This window comes from Archocentrus centrarchus, unplaced genomic scaffold, assembly GCF_007364275.1.
Source record: "Archocentrus centrarchus isolate MPI-CPG fArcCen1 unplaced genomic scaffold, fArcCen1 scaffold_32_ctg1, whole genome shotgun sequence".
NCBI classification, from domain to species: domain Eukaryota; kingdom Metazoa; phylum Chordata; class Actinopteri; order Cichliformes; family Cichlidae; genus Archocentrus; species Archocentrus centrarchus.
In genome coordinates, this window is record NW_022060260.1 from 3,312,622 (window position 1) to 3,327,819 (window position 15,198).

General features: G+C 39.7%; 1 protein-coding gene across 1 annotated transcript; it reads right to left on the reverse strand.

Moving 5' to 3' along the window:
• Nucleotides 1-676: 676 nt before the first annotated feature.
• pex16 (peroxisomal biogenesis factor 16) lies at nucleotides 677-11,334 on the reverse strand. Its single transcript, XM_030724181.1, has 11 exons — nucleotides 11,071-11,334; nucleotides 10,819-10,854; nucleotides 9,250-9,326; nucleotides 8,438-8,571; nucleotides 8,089-8,189; nucleotides 7,323-7,403; nucleotides 6,664-6,810; nucleotides 5,584-5,656; nucleotides 5,104-5,223; nucleotides 2,297-2,361; nucleotides 677-1,223 (listed from the first exon to the last, which is right to left on the reverse strand). The coding sequence occupies exons 1-11, from the start codon at nucleotides 11,201-11,203 to the stop codon at nucleotides 1,165-1,167; spliced, it is 1,026 nt and encodes a 341-aa protein (XP_030580041.1). The 5' UTR covers nucleotides 11,204-11,334; the 3' UTR covers nucleotides 677-1,164.
• Nucleotides 11,335-15,198: the final 3,864 nt, after the last annotated feature.

The window sequence follows — 15,198 nt, forward strand, 5'->3', positions numbered from 1 at the left end:
AGTGGACATAATTACAACTGGTTAAACCAGTGTAATTTCACAAGAGGTTATTACCTGGTCTCACTGGCACTTATGTGTGTGAAAATTCAAGTGCAGAAGCAAAATTACTGTTGGGTTTATGATGTGCGAACTGCCTATTTTATTCTTACAACCAAAGAACTGAACCAGCAGGCTTGTATAATAATGATAACAATAGCAATAACAATATTATTATATTTGTACATACACATTGTGAGTAAAATGAGGGCCAGTGTGAGGGCCACAGATTCCATGTCTTTGTTTCTATGAAGACGGGTTTGTCTTAACTTGTGGCCTCAATGTACTATTTACATCTATCCACCTCTCCAGTCCTCTCTGCAGCTAGCTGCTGAAAAAGATCAGTACTGTATCACCCCAATAGAGCACTTCCCTGATAAAGGTTATAGTTAGGGCTGGATCAGGTGACCCTGAACCCTCCCTTAGTTATGCTGCTGTAGGCCTAGGCTGCTGGGGGGTTCGATGAACTATTTCTTCTTCACTCACCTCTTTTCACTTTCTGTGTGTTTATACCCCACTCTGTATCTAATCATTGATTATTATTAATCTCTGTCTCTCTCCCCGCTCTCAGCAGATGACCCCCCCTCCCTGAGCCTGGTTCTGCTGGAGGTTTCTTCCTGTTAAAAGGGAGGTTTTCCTTCCCACTGTCACAAAGTGCTGCTCATAGGGGGTCATCTGATTGTTGGGGTTTTCTCTGTATTATTGTAGGGCCTTGAGGCAACTGTTGTGAATTGGAACTATATAAATTAAATGGAATTATAATGAATTTAATTGACAGATAAAGCAGTGCAATGATGGAAGGAGTTCAGAAAGATATCTCAGACTCAGTGTATGTTTAAATCACAAAAAAATAAGTTTTCAAATGTGCCTCTGAGGCGCATGTTTTGTCTCATAGTTTGTCTATCCAGAAAACCTCTTGCTAAGTGCTGGGGATTTTATTATGATGATTGTATTGAATTCAGTCCTGAAATGTCCCTCGCTGAAGGCAAGTCATTTCCAATCATTTAATCTGATTTCTGGGCCATTATGGCACGAGTCTTTGTGTTCCTGCTGCCTCACGGCGCCTGACACTTCTGTTGGACAGTTTCTCCAGCTGACTTGCCAATATTAAAGCGTGTCCAGCAGGTTTTATCCCCAGTTGTAGAAGTAGATCTTCTGCCAGGTAGGGAGGTAATCCATCAGAGGACCTGAACACAGGCAGACAACACAATCAAACCCAGCTTAAACAGACTGTGAACTCATGCGTTAAATGGGAACAATAGTACAACAGAAAAAATAGAATTCGTTTTCCCAGGATATACATGACCTGGGAGAACTTCAGTCATCATTCTGACTGTCCTCAATTTGTTTGAAGCTAACTATATTTAGGCCAGAATTATTATATTTAAAAGTTTTTACATTTTTTTCATAGATTGCACACTTGGCAAGCAGAAGGCAACAAGTGGCTAACGTCATGGCTTGAATTTTGTTGCCCCTTTGAGCGATCCACAAACACAGTGAAAGTACAGGTTTTATTACATCACAGATTATAATAACAACTTTAATATTTTTGGATACAATACAATATTCTGGTTGACCTGAACTCTACCTGTGGTAAGTGGTGACTCTCTGTATGGTTTTAGAGAAAAAAAAAAAAAAATTAAAAATCCACTGAAATGACTATCATATTTATAATACACTTTTGAAATGTAATTACAGGTATTCTGTGTTGAGGTTTACCTCAACACTACCTGTGAATAGTGGTGTTTCTTAAAGGCTCAAATTACATTTTCATATGTATAATAGTCCCATATTTAAACTATAATCCCATTAGAGGTGTTACAACCAATTTCACTGGATTCCTACTCAGGCTAACGCATGATTTGCCTGAGGTGAGTCTCGTCTCATAGAACTATATGGTTCAATAATTATATGGTTGGTTTGACCCCATTTTTGTCATCAGGAACATAAAAACAAACAACAACAAGAACAACAACAACACACAAGCTTATAGTAGGTCTTGAATTACTAATCTGAAATGAACTGCATTTCATTTCCAAAAAACAGTATATTTTAATCCACAATTCAAGTCTTTCAGCTCTTTATGGCTGAGACTTTCCATCAAAGGTATAATTTCATGACCTTTTTTTCTTCTGTGGACACACTTCAGCTTTCAGTTGTTGTACAAACAGCTTCAGCAAGTTTAACTAAGTTTTTAACAGTAAGAGCAGCGCAGGGCAGAAGCAACTGTACATCTCACGAGCAGAACTGTTGTACTTACGCGCCACGAGCCCGACTCCTGGAACATGATCAGCCAAAAGTCTCAGCAGGAAGAGAATCTTTTCCCTGTATATGACGGGGTCAAAGTTAACACTTTTAAAAGATCAGCAAAGGAACAGGAATTACAGTAATGTACAAAGGTTTTGAGCCGCTCCTTATTTCTTTATATTTTGACAGGAAACGTTGTTGAAACCTGTGCAAAAACAGAGTTTGTGCAATTCTAACGAGCGTGAGACTCAACATTTGGTACGACTTCATTTACTCTTCAACACAGCCTGAACTCTAGTAGCTCTTCTTGAAGCACTTTCCAAAGCTCTTCTTTGGCAGCTGTTTGTTCTGTTGTCCATCAAGATGATCCCACACTGGCCAATACTACTGGCTTAAAAACAGCCCCAAACCATGATAGAGCCTCCACTGTATTTTGCAGATGCTTATAGACACTTAGTGTTGTATAGTGGGAGAAATAATTAGTTAATCCCCTGCTGAATTTGTAAGTTTGCTCAATTACAAAGAACAGTCTCTAATTTTTATGGTAGTTTCATTTTAATGGAGACAGAATATTTTTGGTCATTCTAGTTCCCTGTGTTTATGTGCTGCATCTCCCTTGTTCCAGGCTTACTTACCATCTCTGCTGGAGTGCTGACTTTCTCCTCCTCCATAGCAGTCACAGACTCCTTTTCTTTGGATATAATCTGCTTGCTGATCTTCCTGCCTGCCTATCTGCCTACTCGCCCTCCTTCTCCTGGAAACTTGTGGAATTCCTGCAGCACCCTACTCATCCCCCTCCCTTTCAAGAATTACCAAGTGGATCATAAAGTAAGCGCCCTACAATTCAGCCCTAGTCACAATCTGGTATTTGAGAGCTCATGTGAAAGACATTAATTCTCCTCTTTCTCTCTGTCCCCAGTGGCCCCATGCTCAGAACTTCTCCCAACTCATTTTCCTTGCAAATTTATCTCTGCCCAGTGTTGTTATTAAATAAAGATTATTTTATTGCAGAGGTGTTTTTCTGTGGCCTTGCATTGTTGGGTCCTTTTAGTGGCTAGCTCACAAGCCGTGATAAAGAGAGACAGAGATTAATAATAACCAATGACTAAATGCAGAGCAGGGTATAAACACGGAAAGTGAAAAGAGGTGAATGAAGAAAAAACACTCAGTGCCTCATGGGAACCCCCCAGCAGCCTAGGCCTATAGCAGCATAACTAAGGGATGGTTCAGGGTCACCTGATCCAGCCCTAACTATAAGCTTGATCATAAAGGAAAGTTTTAAGCCTAATCTTAAAAATAGAGAGGGTGTCTGTCTCCTGAATCCAAGCTGGGAGCTGGTTCCACAGAAGAGGGGCCTGAAAGCTGAAGGCTCTGCCTCCCATTCTACTCTTAAGTATCCTAGGAACCACAAGTAAGCCAGCAGTCTGAGAGAGAAGTGCTCTGTTGGGGTGATATGGTACTATGAGGTCTTTAAGATAAGATGGTGCCTGATTATTCAAGACCTTGTAGGTGAGGAGAAGGATTTTAAATTCTATTGTAGATTTAACAGGGAGCCAATGAAGAGAAGCCAATATGGGAGAAATCTGCTCTCTCTTTCTAGTCCCTGTCAGTACTCTAGCTGCAGCATTTTGGATCAGCTGAAGGCTTTTCAGGGAGCTTTTAGGACAGCCTGATAATAATGAATTACAATAGTCCAGCCGGGAAGTAATAAATGCATGAATGAGCTTTTCAGCATCACTCTGAGAAAGGATGTTTCTAATTTTAGAAATATTGCACAAATGCAAAAAAGCGTTCCTACATATTTGTTTAATATGTGCATTGAAGGACATATCCTGGTCAAAAATGACTCCAAGATTTCTCACAGTGTTACTGGAGGCCAAAGTAATGCCATCCAGAGTAAGTATCTGGTTTGACACCATGTTTCTGAGATTTTTAGGACCTAGTACAATAATCTGTTTATTAGAGGTCATCCAGGTCTTTATGTTTTTAAGACATTCCTGCAGTTCAACTAATTAAGTGTGTTACCTGGCTTCATGGACAGATAAAAGCTGGATCGATCCATCCATCCATCCATCCACCTCCCTCCATTGTAATCATTTCTGACGAGGTTTCACCAAACAGTAGATGGAACAGTTAAAGGACCAGCTGCATTTCTCGGGTCTTTGCTGGATTTCTTTTTCATAAAAAAGGGGATGACTTTCAGATACTGTTTATATACTGTAGATAGATTTTTTTTGGTCCGCCAGATACTTCTTTTGTTCTCCACTTGTTCAATTTCCTCCAACTTTTTTAATAGTACACTGTACACCATGCCGAGTTTTCAGCTAATGGTTCTGGGGGGACTCAACTTGTTGGTGCAAAAATACTGTTACATGTGTTTTAGCAACAAGCTGCTAGTAACACAGTGCCTAAAGGTAAAATCTGAAATTAGTTCATTGCTAAGTTATATATAGACAACACTGATTCAAGTGCCTATTTATGCTTGAATAATTTGTTGTTTTACAAACAACAAAATATTCCTCTGGAAAAGGTCAGGAACAATTAAAAAAAGCAGCCGATTTCCAAAGAAAGACTTTCATAAAGCCTGGAGAACTATTACTCAGGACCACTTTAAAATAATTATGTCTGGCTCCTTGGAAGCAAAATATAAAGAATTAGGGGGCGGCTCAAGACTTTTGCACAGTACTGTATGAAAAATGTATAATTATTTGTCACAGTCTTAGCAGTTTGTGCTCTTCAGAAGTCAGATAGACAATACAAACCTGAGTCTATCCTCTTGAAAACAAAGCACTACTAAAGCATTGGTCCACAGATACTTACTCAGAGTATTTGTCATAGAAAGGGGAACGCAGAAGGTAGTAGAACAGGAGGAACCCTCTCCTCCTCATCTCAGCCCTCTCCCATCGATTTTGAAACTTGAGGTCACTGAGCACAGAAAAGCTAGAGGAAACAGGACAAACAGCTGAAATTACTTCACTCCCTCTTGTCACACTTCGTGCCTCACAATGAGGTACAAAAGAGGACAATGACATATACACACACACACACACTCACTTTTTTGTTGTGGTTTATTCAATATAGAGTGATGGGAGGACAACTCTAACCATAAATCTAAACCTAAATTCAAGACGTTACATCCGTGTTAACAAATGCATAACTCATTGTTACAGCTTTGCCTGACTTGAACCCATGTCATTGTTTAACAGTAAATTTGATAAATGATCAGAGAACATAATTAATAATTTTATATTTGATAATTAAGTATCTGACAGGAGTATTGCAGAAGAGGACCTTGCTTACCTGGATAACTCCAGGACTCCAGAGATGAGCCATGGCTTCCAGGACTGTTTTCCAAAAAGGCCAAGGCAGAGTACTGCAGTCGGGAAGGGCTGATTTAAGGAAGACTACAATAACTTCCCCCACGAAGAAAAAGTGCAACAAAATGTGGACATTTTCAAATGTGTATTTTCTGAGATTGTCAGAAAGTCAATTGTTTCCAAGATACTTTGTGGTTTTAGATGGAGGCAGATTGTGATGTGAACATCTTAAAAGGAACACTTCAAACTGATTCTCACACACTCCTGGTCATGTAGCAACAGATCTTTAGCTGACTGTAGTTTGCCATCTAGAGGTAGACATTAACGCAGCTTCCAATCCACAGTCAGTGCGGTTTTGTCAATGCTGTGGTGATTCATCAGTCAAGTGCAGTTTTGAATATGTCCTGAACTGTTTATTACTGGGCAACAAAAAAGACTCCTGCAGGGTTTTCCTCGATACCCGCCCAACTTGATCTATTGAAATATTCTGCTTCATCCATTTAAAAAAAACAAAACTGCAATTGAGAGAGAACAGATTTTCTAGCAGGTTAACTTCAGTTTGCAGATTTGTTTCGATTAAAGTGATATAACAGTGAACATGATAAATATAAATGGACATTAAAGATGAAAAGGAAAAAAAAGAAAGTTGTACAATTGTTACAATAATAAAACTGAAATGTTCAGATAGAAGTGGCCAAACTTTTACTGCAAACAAGAAACCAGATGGTATTTTTGACTCTGGATAAATAATATTGGTAATAATAATATTGGTGCTACCACGCCTGTTTATCATCTAAAAAATATAATTAATGCACTGCAATTGGTGACAAAATATCTGGTCTTTCCCTCAGTGAAGTACACACCAACTTTAAACTCCACACACAGCTTTCTATTCTTGAGTGTTACCAGTGGTTTGTTTGAGGTAAATGCTTTCTTTATAGATGCTATCCCCCTCGTCCTCAGGAGTGTTCTTCACTTGCCTCAATGTAATTCAAGAAATTCAAGAAAATTGCAATTATTGCTAAACATTTATAGCAACATAGAGAGAGGAAGGTGAGGATACAGTGTGCTAGGGGCCGTCCAATGTACACGGACTCAGCAATCATCTCTTGAAGCCCCAGATGTGTTGGCTGGCTGTTCAGTGTCTCCTTTAAGCTGCTTCTCTTCTTTTGATTCGGTGCTCCCCACAGTCGGGTCTGCAGCGAGGACGCTGCCAAATCACCAAGAGGAGACAGATCACAAAGTGCACAAGCAAAGTTATTTTTCAGATGGATGCATTTTATTCAGCTTTTAAAATATTTGGCTGATTTTCCTGCCAGCAGTGTAAACAAATAAATGAACAAAACAGTGATGGCAATGTGGCATGTACATTATTTTATAGCATAGAGCTGAGTTCATAAAAAGTTTTAACTGTAGGCCAAAGAAGTGATCACATCTTTGTTCTAAATGCAAATTTAAATGAAAATTATTTATTAAAGAAAGAAGCAAACAACATTTGAAAAATAGAAGTGGAAGTGATACGAGCTGTCAAAAGAAGCACAACTACAACCTGGCAGTCAGTTAGCATGAAGCATTTCTGTGCATTTCTCACAAGCAGGCTTTTATTCAGACAGAAAGTGGATATTCAACAGGTGAGTCACACAAACGTTTAAACTGGGTCTGTCTAATTTTCAGGCAGCTGAACCTTAAAATGATATTACATCTGAAGAATCTTAAACTTACCACTGCCAAGTGGTCTAATGACTCGTCCTGACCGCTGGCCCACAAAGCAGGTGTCGTCTTGCTGCTGTCTGTTATTTTCATCTAAAAGTGTGAAGTGAGAAATGAGATATGTTTGTGCACTTTAAGGCCGGACTAATTACTTTTGAGGGGGTACTTGAGCTTTAAGACGAAACACTGTTAGCATTTGTTTAGATCAGGGGTGCCCAAATACATTTTGGCCCTTTAAGTTACTTTTTTGACACTTCACTTAACCCCCTTAATTGGAGGAGAAGCCAAAATGTCAAAAAAGTAACTTAAAGGGCCAAAATGTATGTTATTTTTGACATCAATTCACGGACCGGAAGTAGGGGCGGGGCCGGAAGTGGCCCGCAGGACGGGAGTATGGGCACCCTTGGTTTAGATTATCAGTCTATTGTCATTATGTTACCAGTTATTAGTAACGTAAACAAAAAATGGTTGCTTTCAAATGCAACATGGCATGCTCCATTTTGTTGATGTAGATGCTGCTATGCCAACTGCCAGCTGGCAAACACATCACATTAGAGTTAAAGGGTATGTAGCTCGGGGAGAGACCCCCAGTAGAAGGCTCATCAATGTTTTGGGCTGAATGCTAACTGCTGCTCTCTAACACGCTCACAGTGGCAATGCTAATAGTGAGGTGAGAAGTTTGTGGATGGAGTCATTATGAACTCACTTCTATTTTCATAATTAAAACAAATAAAATGGCTCCTTGTCAACTGTCAAAGACAACCAGTGGATAACTGACCTTCACCAGCAAAGTCTCCACCTCTGTCAAGGGGAATTATGGGAGGTGAAGTCTGGATGCCAGATTTGTACCACAGAAGCAGCACAATCCGAAAAACTGCCCTGGGAAAGAGTCCACAGGAAATGTTCAAGAGGCTTTTAAAAAGTACCAAACATATGCTAAAACTGGAAACAAATCACAAATGAGGCTAGGCCGTGTATAAAGGAGAGCTCACATACTTTTGCACAGCAGTAGATTTTTACTGGTTCATTTAACAAACAGTGAAATCAATTTGTATTCTGTGCAAAATCAGTATTAATGTTTTTATATTTTCAAATACAAGTCAAGGTCCAAGAGTAGGAAGCCATACTTAAAAATCTGAATGAGTCCGATGACCAGCCAGCGGCCAACTTCACCCCACAGCTTACAGGCCCCCATCTCCAGGAAGACCTCCACATACTCCAGCACAGACAGCCAAGTCAGGAGCCTCTGCTGAGAGATGGACTGGAAACAGCAAAATACAAACCATGAACACAAGTTAGCACGTAAAATCTCTGCATAACAAAAGATATTTGAAGTGAAACCTCTACAATAACACTATATTTAAATGAAAGCAGCACAAAGACACATCAAACGTGTCCACCTCTCCACTTTTTTTTACATCCTCTTCAGCCATGAAAGCTTTCCCCTCCATCCCACAAACATCATCAGTTTGTGGACAACATGAGTGTGTCTGGTTTCATCTAAGGTGGAGAAAAAGCTCGTACTCATCACCGGGAAAACAGCAGATCTATTAACTGACTTATTAGATGATGGAAAAATGATGAAGTGCATCTCTCCTTTAACAAGGACTTCCAAAAAAACATCCTACCCACAAAGTCTGTGTCATCTTTTATTGTACAGCATCTTTCAATAAAGAAAAGATGACATCACCCACTGTAACACAGTTTCTGGTAAGTGCTACGGTGTCATTAAATCCTGTGATTTAATTTTATTATGTTGTTCACACATTAATGTAGCATCTGTTTAGAATTTCTAGTTTTTAAAAAGTATTAGCTATTTACATGTCATTGCACAGTTCTGCAGTGACAGTAAAGACTATTCTATTCTATTTTATTGTGAGAACTGATTTTTCTATGATTGATAGCTGAATTTATAGGACCACTGCACAGCAGTGCTCACCACAGGAAAGGCACATCGCAGCCCTTTGCGCAGAATATGGTCATTGAACAGCACCAGGAGGTTGGAGGCAGAGTACACTGAAAAAGACAGAAAGTGATGAGGATAATATTTTAATAGTACATGGTTTAAATATCACCAACATGTACTATGTTCATCTGTGGAAACACAAAGCTGGCAAATCTGCAAGCAACATATACTGATCATATAACCTATACAGTTTCCTCACAGCTCAGAACATTAATGTCAGAACAAACCCATTATTATTACACCTTGAAGACCCAGTAAATGTACAACCCTGTTCCCAGAAAGTTGAGATAATGTATAAAATATAATTAAAAGAAGCACAACGCAATGAAATTATCTGCAACCAATTCATGCTCTATATTAAAATGAAAAAAAACAAAAACATATTGCAAAAAATTGTATAGTGCTAAAAAAACAAACACTATATTGGTAAAATTATTCACACACCATCCAAATAATTGAATTCAGGTGTTCCAGTCACTTCCATGGCCACAGGTGTATAAACCAGCACCTGGGCATGCAGACTGCTTCTACAAACATCTGTGAAAAAATGGGTCGCTCTCAGTGACAGGATGCCACTAAATGTTCCACAGTCAGTTAGTGGTATCATAACAAAGTGGAAACAATTGGGAACGACAGCAACTCAGTCATGAAGTAGCAGGCCATGTAAAATCACAGAGTGGGGTCAGCAGATGATGAGGCAGACAGTGCACAGAGGTCACCAACTTTTTCACTACAGACCTCCAAACTTTATGTGGCCTTCAGATTAGCTCAAGAACAGAGAGCTTCATGGAATGGGTTTCTGGTTGTGTTTATTATTAAAATATGTCAAAATATAGTGTGCATAAAAACATTTTTATACACAAACAGTAGTGGAAACCCACCGGTGGGCCATGGGGAACTTATGGCGGTTGGCAGCAACTATGAGGTACAAAGACACCACAGACAGAACTCAGATTTATTTAGATTTTTTTCTGTACAATAAGCATGTGATCCGTTCAAGCTTCGGTTCACCGAATCGTGGCTTCTATAACGGTTACACCTCAACTCTGGAGGCGCAGCAAAATGGTAAAGTGCTTTAATGCAAAACCACTGCCACTGAACACAGTGACAATTGCTGCTGTATCTAGAAATTCACATTAAAATCTCTACCATGGAAAATAAACTCAAAAAAAAAAAACAGAAAAATCAAAAAAGAAAAAGATCCTAAAATTCAGCCTCTTCTCTGGGCACGAGCTCATTTAACACAAATTAAGGAGAAGTGAAAAACTATCCTGTCCTGATGCCATGATTTCCATAAAGAATATCAAATTCTTTATGGAAATCATGGATGCCTCATCCTCCTGGCTAAAGATCAAAATTCAGCATCCTTTATTGTGTAACAGTGCCCTAGTGCCGATCAGTAAAGGAACTTTCAATGATGAACAATATCTACAAACTGTATTTCCTTATTCAAACGGCAAACTCCTAATATCTAAAGTGTTAAAACATGATAGAAATAAGCTCTAAATCGGTGCTGTATTGCCTCTTTTGACCTTTACTTACCTAGTTCAGATATTTCATGGGAATCTGCAAATCGCCCTGTAAAAAGGAGCCAAGACATGCCGTCACTCATTGTGTGCTGCACAAACACTTCCAGCAAGTGCTACGAGGTAAAGTTAAATGAGAGATCTGGAGCGTTCACTTATCATATCACAATCAGGATGAAAGTTAAGCTGCTGCACCGCTTCGAAACATAATCCTAACTCACTTTGTTATGCATCGTTAATGTCAGTAAAAATTGTTTCTACGACTGACCTGCGAGCAGGTAGGACAGAGTCCTCACTGTATTCTCCAGCTGCGCCGTAGCAGCTGGGTTTCTCCTCACGTACTCGGTGTAGCGCTCATAAATACGTGTCACTTTGTCGAGATACTCTTTAATGTGAGACATTTCAGCTTTCTTTGAAAGATACACTCTGCATTTAACCGCTGTGCTCACAATGCACCAGCTACATGTAGGAGTTACTTTTATCTGACTTCTTGTCCCGTTTTGCTAAAAGCATCCCATAAACTTCCGCTTCTTGTACTTCTTGATAAGTATTGGCGGTTGGCAAACAGCAAAATGGCGCATTACCGCCACCAACTGGTATGGCGTGTGGACTGAAAAGTAAAAAATAAAAAAAAAACTCAAATCTTATCAAACAAACTAGTCTGTCTTAAAAAAAGAAAAAAGAAAATAAGGGCCTTTAACGTCTTGATTTTTTTTGCAGTAAATCAATAATATCCAATTTAATTTTCACTCAACTGAGGTTTTGGCTTCTCTGCACCTAATACTTAGAACAATCTCACTGTATGATGACAATAAAGGTATTCTATTCTATTCCAGATTATAGATAAAACGCGCTTTGTTTTCACGTTTGTCAGTTTATTTAAAAGCCTTTTGGATTGATAAGAAATTACTTTTTCCACTCTAGCAGTTTTAGTTGGGAGGTGCAGCACATACGGCACCTCGCTGTGTGTGTGTGTGTGTGCGTGTGTGTGTGTGTGTGTGTTTGTGTGTGTGTCTGCTCACCACACCAGTCCTCGAAATAATGGCAACAGCAAAAGTTGTGACAAAGCAGCAGAGCCTCATACGGGATTTCTTTGAGTACAATTGTGAGACAGATAGAAGTGAGCGTCCTGTTTTGGATGATGGCAAAATGTGCAGAACACTTCTCAAGAGGAAAACCACCAACCTCAAAGTCCACCTGAGGAGAGCGCACAAGGCGGCTGTGGAAACTGCTCTTTCCATAGCCTACGCGGTAACCCACAACATAACCTCTCAAGAAATGTAGCTACATGTTGGGTCCATGATTGTGATTGGCCTGTTTGCACAATCGAGGCCTTTTGTGCATTTATGACTACTTTTCACTGCAGTTTTTGAATTTATCAGTAAGAATAATAACAATAGCATCAATATAAGGACTCATAAATGTCATCAAATTTCTGGAGGGAGACTGTTGAAACAATCAAAATGGACACAATGGGATAAACAAAGTGAGGAAGGATCAAGGACAGGGAAAAGTCCCAGGATTTTTTGTTTCTGTTGGCTGGCACCGCATATAAAACACCAGCACACAACCACAAGGTAATTAACACACATACTACAGTTACACAAGAATAAATGCTGGTAGAGGCCCCACAACTGATCCACGTGACAAATTTTGAGCTTGTTATGACTGGTATATTGCAGTTTAATAACAGACCTGAAAACTACTGGGCCTGGCAGCACTCATTAGAAAATGCAGAAAAACATATAACCCAACAAGTGATGAAGAAACGGCTCTTCTCATCAAATGCATTAGGTCCATCCTCATAAACCAAGCAGCTAAAGGCTTGAGTGTCATGGATCCCACGGGCCCTGCTCTCTCTGGGTCTGTCACTCTGGTCTTTTCTATTAACCAATCCTTGTGTTTTAGAGGTGGACCTCCTCCCTTCCACAGTTGCTTGTCACCAGGCCGGTTCTGTAGCTGCTGGCGATTTGGTCATCATCCGGCCTATTTAAGTGGAGGAGGCCCTGCACTCAACGGTGGATTGTTACTTACCCCCAGTGAGTTGACAAACGGCTCTCTCGTGTGTAGTAGTTGCTTCCCAGTGAACATCTATTGACCCTCTGTCTCCTTTTTCTCCCCAGAGGCTGGAAAGCTGGAGCGCGAGCCAGAGAGTGGGAAAGCAGAAGAGGAGTTAGGTCAACGATCGGCTTTGAGAGACATTCTGTTTCATGGTGGAGCATCCCAATCTCAGTCTTAACGTGTGCACTATAAATAAAAGTCCTTGGAAGCGTCACTTACAGACTGCATCTTGAGCCCTCTCTTCACCGTGACATTGAGCATGATCTGGGGCAGAATGGATGCTTGTTATGGAGCTTCTGAAGCTACTGAGAAGACTTTGTGGGGAGCCAGAACCCATTCAAACTACTGCATCTTACTCACTGAAGATGTGCTCTGGTATGACTGAGAACATAGGAAGAATACCTTCACCATACCTACGTGTTCATGAGCCATTCAGTGTGAACAATTACTTTACCAGTGCTCTTGAGCATCCAACCATTTTTAAACCGTGTCCAAGTGTACTATTTGTGAGAGCGAGATACAGTCCCAAAAAGTCAAATCAAGCCTATGGTGCTGAAGATTCTGAGCCGGGTTGCGCAGTGTTCCTCCTCACCAGAGAGGATCATAAACAAAGATCCATCCTTTGGAGACATTGCCTTTGTGGTAATAATGAAATGAGAAATCAAGATGGATATCAGTAATAGCAGGGTCGCTCTTGTGCCTTTTAGACATCCAAGATGACGCCTCCCTGAAAATAGACAGTAGGCTCTTAACAGCTTCAACTTCCTCAAACACAACCTAGAGAGGAAACCAAAAATTCTTCTCACTCATGGAGAAAATATTTGAAAATGGTCATGCTGAAGTTGTGCCTCCCCCACACCAAACCAGGAACAATGGTATCTACCTGTTTTTAGGGTGTATCATCCAAAGAAACCCGGCAACATCTGTGCTGTGTTTGACTCAAGTGCACAGCTCGAGGGAGTGTCTCTAAATGACCTTCTCTTGCAAGGTAACACGATATTCATATGTTCGTCCATCCATCCGTCTGTCTGTGACGTTTACCTTTCCATCGACAGACTCCAAAACCAAAAGGAGTAGAGCCATGAAAGTTGGCATATGTGTGCTTTACCTTTCAAGGGTATGCATCATGATATTCATATGTCTGTCCTCCTGTCTGTTTATAATAACATCAGTGCTACAGTGCAGCCTATTTGATCAGCCTGTGATGTCAACCTTTGATTGGCTGAGTATTGTCAAACTTGTTGGTCAGGGATGACTCACGGCCATAAATAGTGCAGACTATGACTCATCATTGAGCGATATTAAAGCCATACCTACTGCTCAGCAATATGGCTCAAATGTAAACAGCATGGTTGCATTAGGATTTGTACACAATTTCCTTATGATTATAGTGTCATATGTAATGCATTGATATTATTATTATGTAATACAAGTATGATATGATGTGAATACCTTGTAGGTATACATTATTTTGGCTTATTGTTATAGATTACATAAATATTATATTATGAATTATATAAATAGATTGACATTATACACCATTGTCCCAGAGTGCAGTATGTACTCTAATTTGTTTACCATGGAAAATTTTGTGTCTGTTCTAGGATGCAGTTACCAAAGTATTTGTAGAAATGTAAAAGATAATCACAGTTTCTTACAGCATGATTAAAACTGATTTGATTTAATGAGTACTGTTAATATTGAAAATATATTATTTCTGGAATATATATTATATCTTTGCTAAAAGATGGTTAAAAATATTTGGATAAAAGTTTAGGTAAGGTAATAAGATGTCTGCTGAAGGGTTTTCTGTTATGAAATGTGGCTGTAATGTTATTCTGATTTCTACATTTATGTTCTCATTATTTGCAGGAGGATATCCTTATCAGTGACCTTAATGCAAGGCATTAAGGTCACTAGATGAATCATGAGAGCAACTCCTTCACAAGAATCAAACCTGCTGTTTTTGATACCTGGCAACAAGGAAAATAGCTACAAACTAACCAACACAGATGTTTTTGTGCTTGGTGGCCGATGACAGAATCCAGGAGCTAAACGACTGTTTATGTCTCGTACAAATGATGTTGCTGGACTCTGAGGCCGCCTTCCTCAGGCAGAACTCAACTGTAATGGAAAGTGAACAAAACTGAGTAGAGTCAAGTTGAGTGAAGTCAGTACTAGTAGAAAAGAGGCAATAGTGAAATCACAAGAAGCTGAAGGAAGCAGGAAGTTTGCACATTGTCCCAATGACTGCCATCAATCCACATGCGTCTGCCCTCCATCCTTTGCCTTTTGTGGTTGATACTTTTCGTCTGATACTTACCTCTAATTCTAT